The sequence below is a fragment of the Episyrphus balteatus genome, chromosome 1, assembly GCF_945859705.1.
Source record: "Episyrphus balteatus chromosome 1, idEpiBalt1.1, whole genome shotgun sequence".
In the NCBI taxonomy this organism is placed as follows: domain Eukaryota; kingdom Metazoa; phylum Arthropoda; class Insecta; order Diptera; family Syrphidae; genus Episyrphus; species Episyrphus balteatus.
The window spans coordinates 156,928,638-156,942,335 of NC_079134.1; the positions used below are offsets into that span (position 1 = coordinate 156,928,638).

The 13,698-nt window shown below is 31.3% G+C and overlaps 3 protein-coding genes across 3 annotated transcripts; 2 read left to right on the plus strand and 1 right to left on the minus strand.

Moving 5' to 3' along the window:
• The first annotated feature begins 247 nt into the window (after nucleotides 1–247).
• Nucleotides 248–2,284, plus strand: LOC129911535 (glucose dehydrogenase [FAD, quinone]-like). The gene is made up of 2 exons (XM_055989369.1): nucleotides 248–497; nucleotides 561–2,284. Exons 1-2 carry the CDS (start codon nucleotides 353–355, stop codon nucleotides 2,282–2,284), a joined length of 1,869 nt encoding a protein of 622 aa, XP_055845344.1. The 5' UTR covers nucleotides 248–352.
• A 3,397-nt stretch (nucleotides 2,285–5,681) lies between these two features.
• Nucleotides 5,682–7,625, plus strand: LOC129911546 (glucose dehydrogenase [FAD, quinone]-like). The gene is made up of 2 exons (XM_055989379.1): nucleotides 5,682–5,820; nucleotides 5,882–7,625. Exons 1-2 carry the CDS (start codon nucleotides 5,682–5,684, stop codon nucleotides 7,597–7,599), a joined length of 1,857 nt encoding a protein of 618 aa, XP_055845354.1. The 3' UTR covers nucleotides 7,600–7,625.
• Nucleotides 7,626–10,131: 2,506 nt separating this feature from the next.
• On the minus strand, nucleotides 10,132–12,237 carry LOC129906056 (glucose dehydrogenase [FAD, quinone]-like). Its single transcript, XM_055981687.1, has 2 exons — nucleotides 11,971–12,237; nucleotides 10,132–11,912 (listed from the first exon to the last, which is right to left on the minus strand). Exons 1-2 carry the CDS (start codon nucleotides 12,113–12,115, stop codon nucleotides 10,183–10,185), a joined length of 1,875 nt encoding a protein of 624 aa, XP_055837662.1. The 5' UTR covers nucleotides 12,116–12,237; the 3' UTR covers nucleotides 10,132–10,182.
• Between the last annotated feature and the right edge of the window lie 1,461 nt (nucleotides 12,238–13,698).

A 13,698-nucleotide genomic window follows, 5' to 3' on the forward strand; every position in this document is an offset into this window, starting at 1 on the left:
ATTCACTTTTAATAACTTTGGAAAAACACGAGTTCTGGTGTTTTTTTTTATAAAAAAATGTTAACAAACTCATAATTTAAAATTTTTTTTTTCACTAAAAGAAAAGACTTCAAGTATCCACTAACTAAAGTATACAAAATGATTATCAGCAAACCCGTGTGAAGAGATCTTTAAACTTAAGTTCAAAGACATATTTTACTACTGTTTGCTACACGTGTCTAGAAATCATATTTCATAAAACCTACAAAGGTTTTCAGACAGTATTCTGTGTTCTATTTAAGGCGATGAAATTTAGATTTTCTTTCAGTTAGGCAGAAACAAGTGAACTATAACATTGGAATTCTGCTGAACCATGATGACTTTTGGAAGACAAAGATGCTTTGCTGTGGCACTTTTGCTATTTTTAGCTTTTGAACTAAATTCAAGTCAAACTGTTGAAGAACTTTTTGAACAGGACGAAGAGGCTTACAATCGTGAAAAAAATAAACCTGTAACATGTAAGTAAACTTTTACTATAACCTAAAACAAATTTTTAACGACCTTATTTTTTCAATTGCCAGTACCAGAAAATAATTCCTTTGTGGATTTCATCATTGTTGGCGGTGGACCAGCTGGTTGTGTATTGGCTAATAGACTTTCCGAAAATCCCAATTGGAATATTTTACTACTCGAAGCTGGTTCCTCAGAAACTATCGTCAATGATTTACCAGTATTGGCCTCAAATCTTCCCGTATTAACGCATGCCAGTTGGAATTATTCATCAACACCACAAGAAAACGCTTGTTTAGGAATGAACGACAATGTATGTTCTCTACCGCGTGGAAAAATACTTGGCGGAACAAGTAGCATTAATTATATGCTCTACACACGTGGTAATCCAGCAGATTTTGATAATATGGCAAGAAATGGAAATGTTGGTTGGTCGTATAGAGAAGTTCTTCCATATTTTTTAAAGTCCGAAAAAGCTCAAGGTATCGAACTTCAACCTCCATATCACAATCGATCTGGTTTGCAGGGTGTTTCGATACCATCCTATAGAACAAAACAGGCTAAAGCTTTTATCGAAGGATGCAAACAATTGGGATATCCAGAAGTTGATTATAATGGAGAAGAACAACTTGGAGTATCATATGTTCAATCAACAACTCTAAATGGTCATAGACACTCTGCTTCAAAGGCGTTTATCGAGCCAATTATTAACAAACGGAAGAATTTACAGGTCATAACTTTTGCTCATGTGACTAAGATTCTGATTGATGGGAATTTCAGAGCCTATGGGGTTAATTATGAGTTCAGGAAGAAGACTTACACCATTCGAACTAGAAAAGAAGTAATTTTGTCAGCTGGAACTTTCAATTCACCTCATTTGCTTATGTTGTCTGGAGTTGGTCCAAAAGAAATATTGACAAGACATGGTATTAAACATTTGGTACAGTCACCTGTTGGTCAGATAATGTATGAACACATGTCAAATTTTGGTCCAATTTATACAACAAACTCCACTGGAGCTACACTTTTCGATACTCGTATAACTGAAGACGCTATGGAAAGATTCGAAAATGGTGATCCTTCGACAATAATATCGACTCTTGGAGGTATTGAAGCTTTGGTATATTCAAAATATCAAACAATAGCTTCGGATGATGATCGCCCTATGATTGAGATATGTTTAGTATCCGGTGGCATGGCCAGTGATGATGGATCAGGTTTAAGTGCAAGTACCAATTTCAAACAAAATGTATATGATACGGTCTTTAAGCCACTATATGACGCCAAACAGGAACATGTTTCTTTTATTCCCATATTAATGCATCCAACTTGTTACGGAGATATGAGGCTAAGAAATAAAGATCCTTTTACTCCACCAATTATCAATCCTAATTACTATTGTAACGATGAAGATAAGCAGGCTATGTTGGAGGGTATTAAGGAAGCAATGCGTATTGCTGAAACGCCAGCTATGAAACGTATCAATGCAACTATACATGCAATTAAGGTACCTGGTTGTGAAGAATATGAATTTGCAACAGATGATTATTGGTTATGTTCGATGGAAGTATTGTCTTATACAACACATCATCAAGTGGCTTCGTGTAAAATGGGTACATTTGATGATTCAACAGCTGTTGTTAGCCCGCAGTTGTTGGTTCATGGTATGTTCAATTTGAGAGTTGCCGATTGTAGTGTTATACCAGGACCAATCACAGCACATACAAATGCTGCTTCTTTGATGATTGGTGAAAAAGCAGCTGATATGATCAAGAAGGATTGGATGAATAAGTAGGGCTTATAATAAGTTCCATTTTTAATTTGATCATTTCATTATTTTAAACAGCTATAATTAAAATGCCTTAACATCAAATTTAAAAATTGTCACGTTGCCGTAATCCATTTTTAAATCCATTTTTAATAAATCCATTTTTAATAAAGAATTTTGAGAACTCAATGACATTTTTCGATTTCAATTATGAAGAAAGCTTCAAAGCATCTTTCTTTGATGTTTTACTCGATGGATTTTGAAGAAAATTTTATAAATGAACTTTTTCGGCGACCTTGGATTTTTTTCGAAAATCGAAAAAAATACACTATTCGTGAACTTAATATCTCCAAGTTTTTTTTTGCCAAAAAAGAGTATTTTCAAAAAGTGTTTGCAAAAGTCACAGCTGAGTCTTAAAGTACCTATGTCTCCAAACAAACAAGACAAATGTGTCTAGTTTTAATTCCTTATATAAAAGAAAAGGTCTTAAATTAGTTAACATCTTAAAGAAACTTCAAAGCCTTATCAATACATGCTTTTTGTTGCAGAAAAGCAAAAAGAAAGCTTAAAGTTCAATGTTTTTTTAGCCCCAGGATAATAAAATTAAGGCATCCAAAGTCAATGACACTTTTATTAAGGTCTTAAATTTTGCCTTACGGATGTTTAATTCTAGATAAGAGATATTCTACTTAGAAACTCTTCCAAATTTGGGTTATCACCACTCACACTAATATCTACATTATTATAGCCTCAAATAAAATAGTATAATTTTATTCCAAGTTCAAAAAGTCTATAAAATATTGATAAACACGATTTATTAGGCAAAGTAAGAAATGGTTAATTACAGTTCCTATTGTAAATTTTACGTCGTAAGAACCTGGCCTAAAAACGTCTAACCCATGTCTCATCATCGTTTATTTACAATTTACAAATAATATTTCCAGTTTTTAATTTTTTAAGACTACAGAATATTTTGTTGCATAAACAAGGCATAAGTTGATAACAGTAATTGATTTTTTATGGTACTTCTACACAATAGAACAATAAAAAATAATCAAATGCATTTTTGCAAATATCTCCGCTTTCTCCGAAAATAAAAAAAAAATGTACTTGGCGAAAAACTTTGCACCTAACTTCAAGTATTTTTCAATTTTGAGGTCTTAAAACAAGTTCAAGACAAAAATTCTACTATCACTAGGTTTTGCAATCCAAAATAAGGCAAATATATTGTAAAATAGGCGGAAAATAACTACAATATTTCAGAAAAAAAAAAAATAAAATCCAATGTCTCCAAGAATCCTAATAGAAAGTAAGCATTTAAAGGTTTTCAAGGTTTAAAGTAAATTAAATAAAAAGTCTTAAGGAAAATAACATTTTTGATGAAAAAATAAAAAATATACAAGGAATAAATAAAAAAAATCAATTAAATTTATTATGAAAATTGTAACATGAGGCAATCATCACTAAAATTTCATGAAAAAAATTAGCAAAACTTATCAAAAATTCAAATCTTGTTTTACCACAACTTACAAAAAAAAGGACTCTTGCAACAGTTCAACAGTGTTACATTAAGAAGAGCTCACGCAAGACTAAAAAAAAAATTGTTTTGAAAGATGTACCAAAAATACCTAAAAATTATTTCGAAAACCAAAAACTCTTTCCTGAGCTACAATTCTACAAATCCCCTGGTCCTGCTTTATGTCTATTGAAGAAATTAATGTCTAATCAGTTTCAGTCATGAAAAAAATATGAAAGTTTTGTTGGTTAAAAAAATACAAGATAAAGTATCATTAGAAGAATAATGGACCTCACAAAATTAGAAAAGTATTAACACTAATCAACGATTTAAACTCTTGGAATTTAAAGGTGGACAAAGGTGAAAAATTTGTATACAGTAGAAAATTTTGGAACCTGCTACTTTAAGCAGAATATGTATGTAAACAATTTACAGTTTTTTTCCTTAATCGAAAAGGGCGAGGTATTCAATTCGTCTGTATTTTTTTTTTTTTTGTGTTTGTTACCTCATAACTTTGGACTGAGTGAACCAATTTTGATAGTTCCTTTTGTATTGGTGCCTGCAGTGTTTCCATTTTCATTTCGTTCAGTTCTGGCTATAGAAACTATGAAAAAAATCATAAATTCCAGTTTTGATTCATGAAAGTTGGTTTTGTTTTTGTGATAAAAATAACACTGGTCGGCAAAAAAAAAACAAAAAAATTCGGGAGCAAAAACTCTGTAAGGTGATTTAAATAATCTTGAATGTGATGAATTCAAAACAGTTTACAGATTTTTTCCATCACGTCTAGTTTTTGAGCTCTGCTCATCACAATTTTAGCTATAAAGTCCCAAAAACCAATTTTAAATGAAATGTTTTTTGACATTTGATCTAAAAATATTATTTTTCCGTAATATTTTGCTATTTTTTTAACCAAATCACTAGTCGAAAACTGAAATTTACTTAAAATCTGCTTCAAAAACCATAAGTTACCTTAACCACCAAGATTTTGAGATATCATACCTTTCTATTACAAATATCTTTTTAAAAAAAAATAATTTCGAAAACAAAAATAAACGTATTTAAAACGATCAAAAATGGCTTTTGAATATTGCATATGTAGTTTTGCGAAAAAAAAATTTAACGGTGATGAAATTCAACGCCAAAAGTACCACTAAAACGCGTTTTTGACCTGTTAGTTTTTAAATATTTCGAAAACTTGACGTTCCAGTCAAATTTTGACTTCAGATTCGGAATCAGCACACAATAGTTCTTTAGAAAAGTATGGTTTAGTTCAAGCTCCATTTTCGTTGCCGACCAGTGTAATTATTCAAAATGTAATACTAATACTTTTCTGATATCGGTTAGTCGTTTAATTATTCACAGTTATTGTTTCTTCATAAAGACAATCAAATAAGTCATACAAGATTATTCAGCTTATCCTTTAATGTTGGTAGGTACCTAAAATTGATTCATGTTTATAACAAAAAACAAGTATTTTCAGTTGTTTGTAGGTATTATTCCAGTATATAATTCAAATTTAAATTTTCTTTAATTAATGCAGGTTTTTTTTTACTTTCACATCTTAATGCAAGTCCACACGTTCAACATATAAAATTACAAAATTGTATTTTTCATGGATATACAAAAATTTGTATTATTCGTTTGACTTATGGACCTTTAAGTTTAGAATTTCAAGATTGAATTTGTTTTAACTTATAAAAACTTTAATGATTATGCATTTGCATTAGTCTCCTCGTGTGAACGGTCCTTTTTATTTTGGATCGTAAACAAAAAATCCAGTTTTTTTGTTTATTGTTCGGTACAATTTATTGGTGAGTAATGTAACTTGAGTAAAACCAATAAAAGGCATTCGACTTTAAGAAACTAAATCAAAATTAAGTACAATTCTGAGACTGAGAAGAAGCAATGAACAGATTTACAAGCTGCCTCTTGCTGGCACTTGTGCTATGTAGTTTTATAAAATTTGGTGTTAGTCAGAGCATTGAGGAGATTTTCAAATTGGGTGAAGAAGCTTATAATAATGAGAAAACAAGGCCAGTTTATTGTAAGTTAAACAAAAAAGAAACCTTCAAAAATATTTTTAAATAATTTTTCTTTCTGTTAAGTGCCATCACAAAATGAAACTTTTGATTTTATAATTGTTGGAGCTGGACCAGCAGGTTGTGTTTTGGCTAACAGACTGTCTGAAAATCCCAACTGGAGTGTATTCCTGATCGAAGCTGGTTCCACAGAAAATATTGTACATGATATGCCTGCATTGACTGGTTATCTACAGCAGACAGAATCAAATTGGAATTATAGATCGACTCCACAGAAGAACGCATGTTTTGGTATGAACGAGAATAAGTGTGCTCTTCCGAGAGGAAAACTTCTGGGTGGATCAAGTGGGATCAATTTTATGATCTATAATCGAGGAAATCGAAAGGATTTTGACAAAATGGCAGAAGCAGGTAATGTTGGATGGTCGTATGAAGAAGTTCTGCCATATTTCAAACTTTCCGAAAGAGCTGATTTAGAGGATTTAAGGTATTCTCCATATCACAATTCGTCGGGTTTGCAAAATGTCGAATATGTTAAATATCGAACTCCGATGGCTGATGCTTTTTTTAGAGGATCATTAGAACTGGGTTATCGAGGCGTTGATTATAATGGAGAGTCTCAGCATGGAACTTCATATATTCAAGCCACAACTTTAAATGGACATAGACACACTGCAGCGAGAGCATTTATCTTGCCATTTGTGAATCAGAGAAGAAACTTGCATGTGCTAACTTTTGCCACGGTTACCAGGGTCTTAATTGATGATAATCTGTCAGCGTATGGAGTTGAATTTGTCCACAGAGATAAGATCTATACAATCAAGGCTAGAAAGGAAGTCATATTGTCTGCGGGTACTTTCAATTCGCCGCAACTATTAATGTTATCAGGGATTGGTCCAAAAGATGCACTCGATTCAGTTGGCATCAAGCAATTAGTTGATCTTCCAGTTGGAAAGGTAATGTATGATCATATGTCCCATGTTGGACCAACTTTTACCACAAACTCAACTGGATCTACACTTTTTGTCGATCGAATAACTGATGAAGATAAAGCAAGGTACCAAGCAGGAGATCCTACAACAAGAATATCCACACTAGGTGGCGTGGAAGCATTGACCTTCATCAAAGTACCCAACTCTAGTACAAATGACGATCGACCTGATGTTGAATTACTTTTTGTATCTTCCAGTTTAGCAAGTGATTATGGAACTGCTTTCAAAGAAGGTGCCAATTTCAAGGATGACATATATACAAGAGGATTTAAGGCTTTGGAAGGAAGGGAACATTTTACAATAATCGTAATGCCCTTCCATCCTAAATCAACTGGCAGACTTTGGTTGAAAGATAGTAATCCTTTTACTCCACCAGTAATCGATCCTAATTATTTTGCTGAAGATGAAGATGTTGAAGTCATGTTGGCTGGAATCAAAGAAGCTCTTCGAATTGCTGAAACAACTGCTATGAAAAATATCAATGCAACTTTGTTCACTCAGAAGATTCCTGGTTGTGAGGAATATGAATTTGGATGTGATGATTATTGGAGATGTTCAATTAGAGTATTGTCCTATACTCTTCATCATCAAGTAGCAACTTGCAAAATGGGACCTTCAAATGATGCAACTGCGGTTGTAAGTCCGCAGTTAAAGGTGTACGGAGTGAGAAAATTGAGAGTTGTCGATACAAGTGTGCTGCCAGTACCACCTACGGCTCATACAAATGCTGCTTCATTGATGATTGGAGAGAAAGCAGCCAATATGATCCGCATTGAGTGGAGGGAAAACTAGGATCTATATTGACTTTTACTTATTATAAACTAACCAATTGAAAAGTTCAGTTATAAAATAAATATATTGGATTTTTTTTTTTAATTAATTTTAATTTAATTTATTTACATCAATCGAGTTACAATACTCTACAGACTACGAAATAATACAATAATAATACAATAAATAATACAATATAAAATTATCTATTTAAAAAATATAAATTTAACAAATTTTTAAAAGTTTCTCTACTATATTGAAAATTAAAATCAAAATCATTCAAAATAGCATTTACTTCGTACACACAGCGATTTATAGGCTCATTTAATGCATAATTCGTTCTATAATTTGCTTCCTGGAATAAATTACGATTTCTAATTAAGCGACTTGGAGCATAAAAATTAATTAATTCAAGCAAAAAAAAAAAAAACAATTAATGCGATAAGATAATATATCTCTTATAAAAGTTATTGAATATATTTTGCGTCGGTTCTCAAGAGTGTGTATGCCAATAAGCTGACATCTAGTATTATAATGAGGCATACTATCTATATTCCAATGCAGTTTATTTATTACAAATCGAGTAAATTTTTTTTTGGACCTTCTCAATTCTTAGTGAATATGAATTATAAAATGGATTCCACACCACACTACAATATTCAAGAACTGATCTGACATATGCTACAAACAAAGATTTAAGTGCAAATGGATCTTTTAAACCTTTGGAATTCCGAATAACGAAGAATAACATTGAATTGGCTTTACTGACTATAAAGTCAACATGCAGATCAAACTTTAAATTAGAGTCAAAGATAACTCTAAGATCCTTCTTTTCATAAACTCTTTCAAGAACAACGTTATCAATGCAATAATTAGACAACAAGGGAGATGAGCGACGAGTAAAGGAAAAACAATTACATTTAGAAATATTAAGAAAAATTTGTTTTTATTGCACCATACCCAAAGCCTATTAAGATCTTCTTGTAACAAATAACAATCATTAGGATTTTTTATACAAGAAAACATCTTCAGATCATCCGCAAACAATAGACATGACGAAGAAGAAAAAACATTAGGTAAGTCATTTATAAATATAAGAAAAAGAAGTGGACCAAGATGACTACCTTGTGGAACTCCAGACGTTACTATTATAGATTTAGAGGTTGTTGAATCAATTTTAACATATTGTGTGCGACCGATTAGATATGAATTTAACCAATCCAGCATTTTCGAATGAAAACCTATTTGATTAAGTTTATTTATTAGAATTTTATGATCCACTCGGTCAAAAGCTTTGGCAAAATCTGTAAAGATAGATTTGTTCATCATCTCTAAATGCTTTTTTTAATTTTAAAATTTTTCCTTTTCTGGCTGAAGAACAAGGTTTCTTTAACTTCACGTCATTTCAATTCAAATTTTTTCAAAAGCCCCCTCACAATATTGACTTTAAACGCTTCATAATTTGTTTGGGTTGGTCTGCTTGTGTGTGCACATTTGGCTCACTAAACGGTCTGCTAGGAATTAAATACTTCTTTTTGTAGAAAATTGTGCATCACAAAGAAAACTATTTAATCTTCCATACATATTCTTTTTGTTTGATAGACCCACTAATGGACGAAATTGGAAGCTCGCTATTAGCTTAAAATAAGTGAAAAAAGAAGTTTACCGTTAAATCTTGCAAAAACCTTAGCTACACATAGACTGCATTTAAAACAAAAGAAACAGTCTTTCTACCAACAAAATTTGATAGGGCGGTCTTACCCCCTTGTGGGGGCAAGACCGTTTTTTGTTAGATGGTTTTTCAAAACTTATTATCTTTTGTTCAATATTTTTTATTTTTTTTATAATGATGTGAGTTGCTACAGTAAACAATTAACTTAATGAATAAAGACTTTATTTTAATTAAAAGTTGTTTTTTATTGGTTTTTTTAGACAGTGAAACACTTAATTAGCGGTCTTGCCCCAACTTCCCCAACAATTTTTTGTAATCTTCCAGACAGCTTCCTTCAAAATGCTGAGCTATTATTTACATAATTATCCCTAGTAACTAACTCACTGTATAAAATCAGACTAAGTTCGATAAAAACCCATTTTACATGCATAAATTCGTTTAAACAAAAGAGTTGAGCAGCGAACTTTTTTTCAAAGATTTGTTTTTTTTTTAATAATCAATGTTATAAGGAATGAAAAAAGATCTAAAATAATAATAATTCTTCAAAACAAAATCTTGTCGAAAACTGCGCACTTTTCATTGAAAAATGAACGGACTGATTAGAATTGATGAGAATCAATGAGAGTGTTCTACTCTTAGATGTGACTACGTCGAATCTAACATAAATACCTATAAGTTTTTATTAAATTTAAATTTTTCGTATATTTTCATACTTTTAGTAAAGTTGCTTGGATTAATTCCGTTATTTGTATCTTAGTAAAACATCAGCAACTTGAAGATTATTTTCAACCCTCAACCGTGTTATTTTTTTTATTTTTGATTTTTTTTATATTAACCTTTAACAAAAACAAGGAACATACAAAAAGAATAAAGTTGAAAAAAATTAAAAAAAGGCTTTCCCTAAAAATAAAAAAAAATCCCTCTAGGATAACTCATTTAAATGTATATCTAATCCATTCCTTTTTGATCATATCAGATGCTTTTTCGCCAATCATTATAGATGGAATATTGGTATGTGCTGTTATTGGCTTTGGTATAATACTACAATCAGCTACTCTCAACTTTCTTATACCATGCACCTTCAACTGAGGACTTACCACAGCTGTTCGATCGCTAGAAGGACCCATCTTACAAGTACCCACTTGATGATGCAAAGTATATGAAAGAACTTTAATCGAACATATCCAATAATCATCTGTTCCGAATTCATGTTCTTCACAACCTGGAACCTTAATTGGATTCAAAGTTGCATTGATTGCTTTAAATGCAGGTGCTTCACCAATACGTATTGATTCCCTAATTCCTGCCAACATAGTCTTAATATCTATATCGTTACAAAAGTAATTAGGATCTATAATTGGTGGACTAAAAGGATTGTTATCCTTTAGCCAAAGTTTACCAAAACATGTTGGATGCATTAATACAACAAGCAATGTAAAATGTTCAATTTTGTCTTCGTGTAAATGCTTAAAAGCCCCATCGTATAAACTTTGTTTAAAATTAGCACCTGGTACTGAATTTCTTCCATTATCAGAAGCTAAACTGCCTGCCATAAAAAGTATTTCGATTTCAGGGCGATCATCATCTGGAGCTAATGTTTGATTTTTTGTCCATACAAAAGCTTCAGTTCCACCAAGACTGGATAATCTTGTAGAAGGATCACCGTTTGCGAATCTTTTATAATCGTTTTCGGTTATTCGAAAATCAAAAAATGTAGCTCCCGTTGAATTTGTTGTAAAAAGTGGACCAAAATGAGACATGTGATCGTACATTATCTCACCAACAGGTAACTCAAGCTTTTGTTTAATACCAACTTTTCTTAATTTCTCTCTTGGACCAACACCAGACAACATAAGCAATTGAGGTGAATTGAAAGTTCCTGAGGATAAAATTACCTCTTTTTTAGCTCGAATGGTGTAAGTCTTATTTCTAAAGACATAATTAACTCCAAAAGCCGTTAATGTATCATCAATAAGAATCTTAGTAACATGAGCAAAAGTCAAGACCTGTAAGTTCTTCCTTTTCTTAATAATTGGCTGTATGAATGCCTTGGCAGCAGAGTGTCTTTGACCTTTTAGAGTTGTTGATTGGGCATATGATGTAACAAGTTGGTCTTGAGCATTGTAGTCACCTTCTGGATATCCCAATTCTTTGCATCCTTTAACAAAAGCTTCAGCCATAACAGTTCTATAAGCTGGTATTGAATTACCCTGCAAACCAGATCGATTGTGATATGGAGGTTGAAGTTCATCGGAATCAGCCATTTCGGATTTCAAGAAGAGTGAAAAAACATCCTTGTACGACCAACCGTAGTTACCATTTTTTTCTAGTTCATCGAAATCTCTTCGATTTCCACGAACGTAGAGCATGAAATTAATGCAACTTGATCCGCCGAGTAATTTTCCACGTGGAAGTGCGCAGATATTGTCATTCATACCCCAACAAGCGTTTTTTTGTGGTGTTGATGTGTAATTCCAATTGCCATGGGTCAATGGAAGGCCAGGGGCTAAAGCTGGGATATCAAAGAGGATGGTTTCGGTGGAACCAGCTTCGAGGAGTAATATGTTCCAGTTTGGATTTTCTGATAGTCTATTAGCTAATACACAACCTGCGGGTCCACCGCCAACAATAATGAAATCTACGAAGGAATTATTTTCAGGCACTTAAAGAAAAAAATAAGGGCATTAGGAATTATTTTAGGTTAATGTAATTTTACTTACATTGTACATCTTCATTTTTTTCCTTATTGTACGCTTCTTGGTCTGCTTCTACAAGTTTTTCAGGTCCTTGGCTGGCACTTTGGTTTATAACACAAATTAGTAAAAAAGCCAGCGCAAGACATTTTGAACTTTTGCAAGTGGTCATAGTATTTTTTTGTTGAGCAAAATTCGAAAGTGTTGGTTTGATTGATTTTGCCAAACTGGTATAAAATTTTAATTTACAGACTTAAATAGAAAAACAAAAAATCTGTAACACCTTCGTGTATGTGGAATATTATTTTTTAAGCGTGTTATTTATCAATAAAAGCAGTATTAATAAATTTATCTTTAAAGTTACCTTTTACAGTCTGTAAAAAACAAATGTTTTTTTTTTTTTGTTTTTCTTTCCCATATTAATGATACCTGTCATAGAACGACTTAGCTGATTGCTACGAAAATTCTTAAAAATAATTTAAAAACGCAGAATAATTTTTAAAATTCCAAAAAAAAACGGATTCGGGATAGTTCACTTGAGAGTTTAATTTCTTCAAAATTTTATGTACAAAAAATTATTTATTTTTAACAGCTCCTACAATTTTCAAAACAACAAATTTTTAAAATTGTTTGTTATAAAAGACATCTAATTTCAATAAAATTTAAAAATTTAAAAAGTCACCTTAATTTGTTTTTGCAATATTTATTAACCAAAGTAAAATAAAAAATGTATTAAATTAATATTGCGAAATAAAATTAAAATGAATTTTTAATTTTAAATTTTATTGTTATCGGATTTTACGCGGTTCAACAAAAAATTTTGACCTAATTGCATAATTCATTTGCAGATGAAAACCATTTAAAAGGTGTTTTTTTTTTTTTTTTTGTTATTTAAAAAAAATACAGTTAAAATTAAACAAAAATTATTGTTTTGTGAATTATTACGCAAATGTTAACATAAGAGCAAGTACGTACGACCTATTATTGCATTTTATTTGATTAGGGATTTGCCCTTAAAAATTAATATTTTAAATGGCTTTAATTTGCATATAATTTTCTGGTAATTATTTGTAATTATCTCGATTTTGAATGATTTTTAAATTTGATGTCGGCACCGAGAATAAAGGAGATACAAATTGATAGATCAATAAAAAAAAAGCATGACTAGGTCGCACGTTTTTGCTCTTGCAGTACAAATGGCTTATATTTCAGTTAACTTTTAGATTATAAGAATTGGTTCTATATAATTTTTAAAGAAATTTGGTAAAAGAGTCAACATTAGCAAATTTCTGTAAAATATATTTGGAAAGTGATCTTATAATCTACAAGTAAACAAAAATTTTAGATTTTTGAGAATACAACGTGTGCTATAAAAATCGTAAGAGTCGTTTTCGAGCAAATTGTAATATTTTGAAATTACAAAATTTAAAAAAAAATCCGTCAACTTTTTCGACAGTGGAAATGTGTACAGGTGCATAAAGCAGCATGAGGAAAACCACTTTTTGGATTTCTCCATCATCGTAAAGTTGGTTTTGATTAAAACTTCAAATTTTTTTTGACACAAACCAATACATGCCCTATAAAGCGAGTAAAAACTAGGTCAGAAAATATTTTAATTTATAGCCATTAAAGTACGGTTACGTTGCCAGATTGCACATACAAGAAATATATCTGAAGTAATCTGAAAAACTAAGTAAAAAAATAATGGTTTATTTATAACTATTCATGACTGTTAGAGGTAACACTCAATTATGT

Excerpts from the sequence above, each read along its gene's own strand:
- LOC129911546 (XM_055989379.1), top strand. The coding sequence starts at position 5,682 with ATGAACAGATTTACAAGCTGCCTCTTGCTGGCACTTGTGCTATGTAGT. Across the intron at positions 5,821-5,881 it reads GAAAACAAGGCCAGTTTATT|TGCCATCACAAAATGAAACT; the intron begins GTAAGTTAAACA and ends CTTTCTGTTAAG.
- LOC129911535 (XM_055989369.1), top strand. The coding sequence starts at position 353 with ATGATGACTTTTGGAAGACAAAGATGCTTTGCTGTGGCACTTTTGCTA. Across the intron at positions 498-560 it reads AAAAAATAAACCTGTAACAT|TACCAGAAAATAATTCCTTT; the intron begins GTAAGTAAACTT and ends TTCAATTGCCAG.
- LOC129906056 (XM_055981687.1), bottom strand. The coding sequence starts at position 12,115 with ATGACCACTTGCAAAAGTTCAAAATGTCTTGCGCTGGCTTTTTTACTA. Across the intron at positions 11,913-11,970 it reads AAAAAATGAAGATGTACAAT|TGCCTGAAAATAATTCCTTC; the intron begins GTAAGTAAAATT and ends TTTTTCTTTAAG.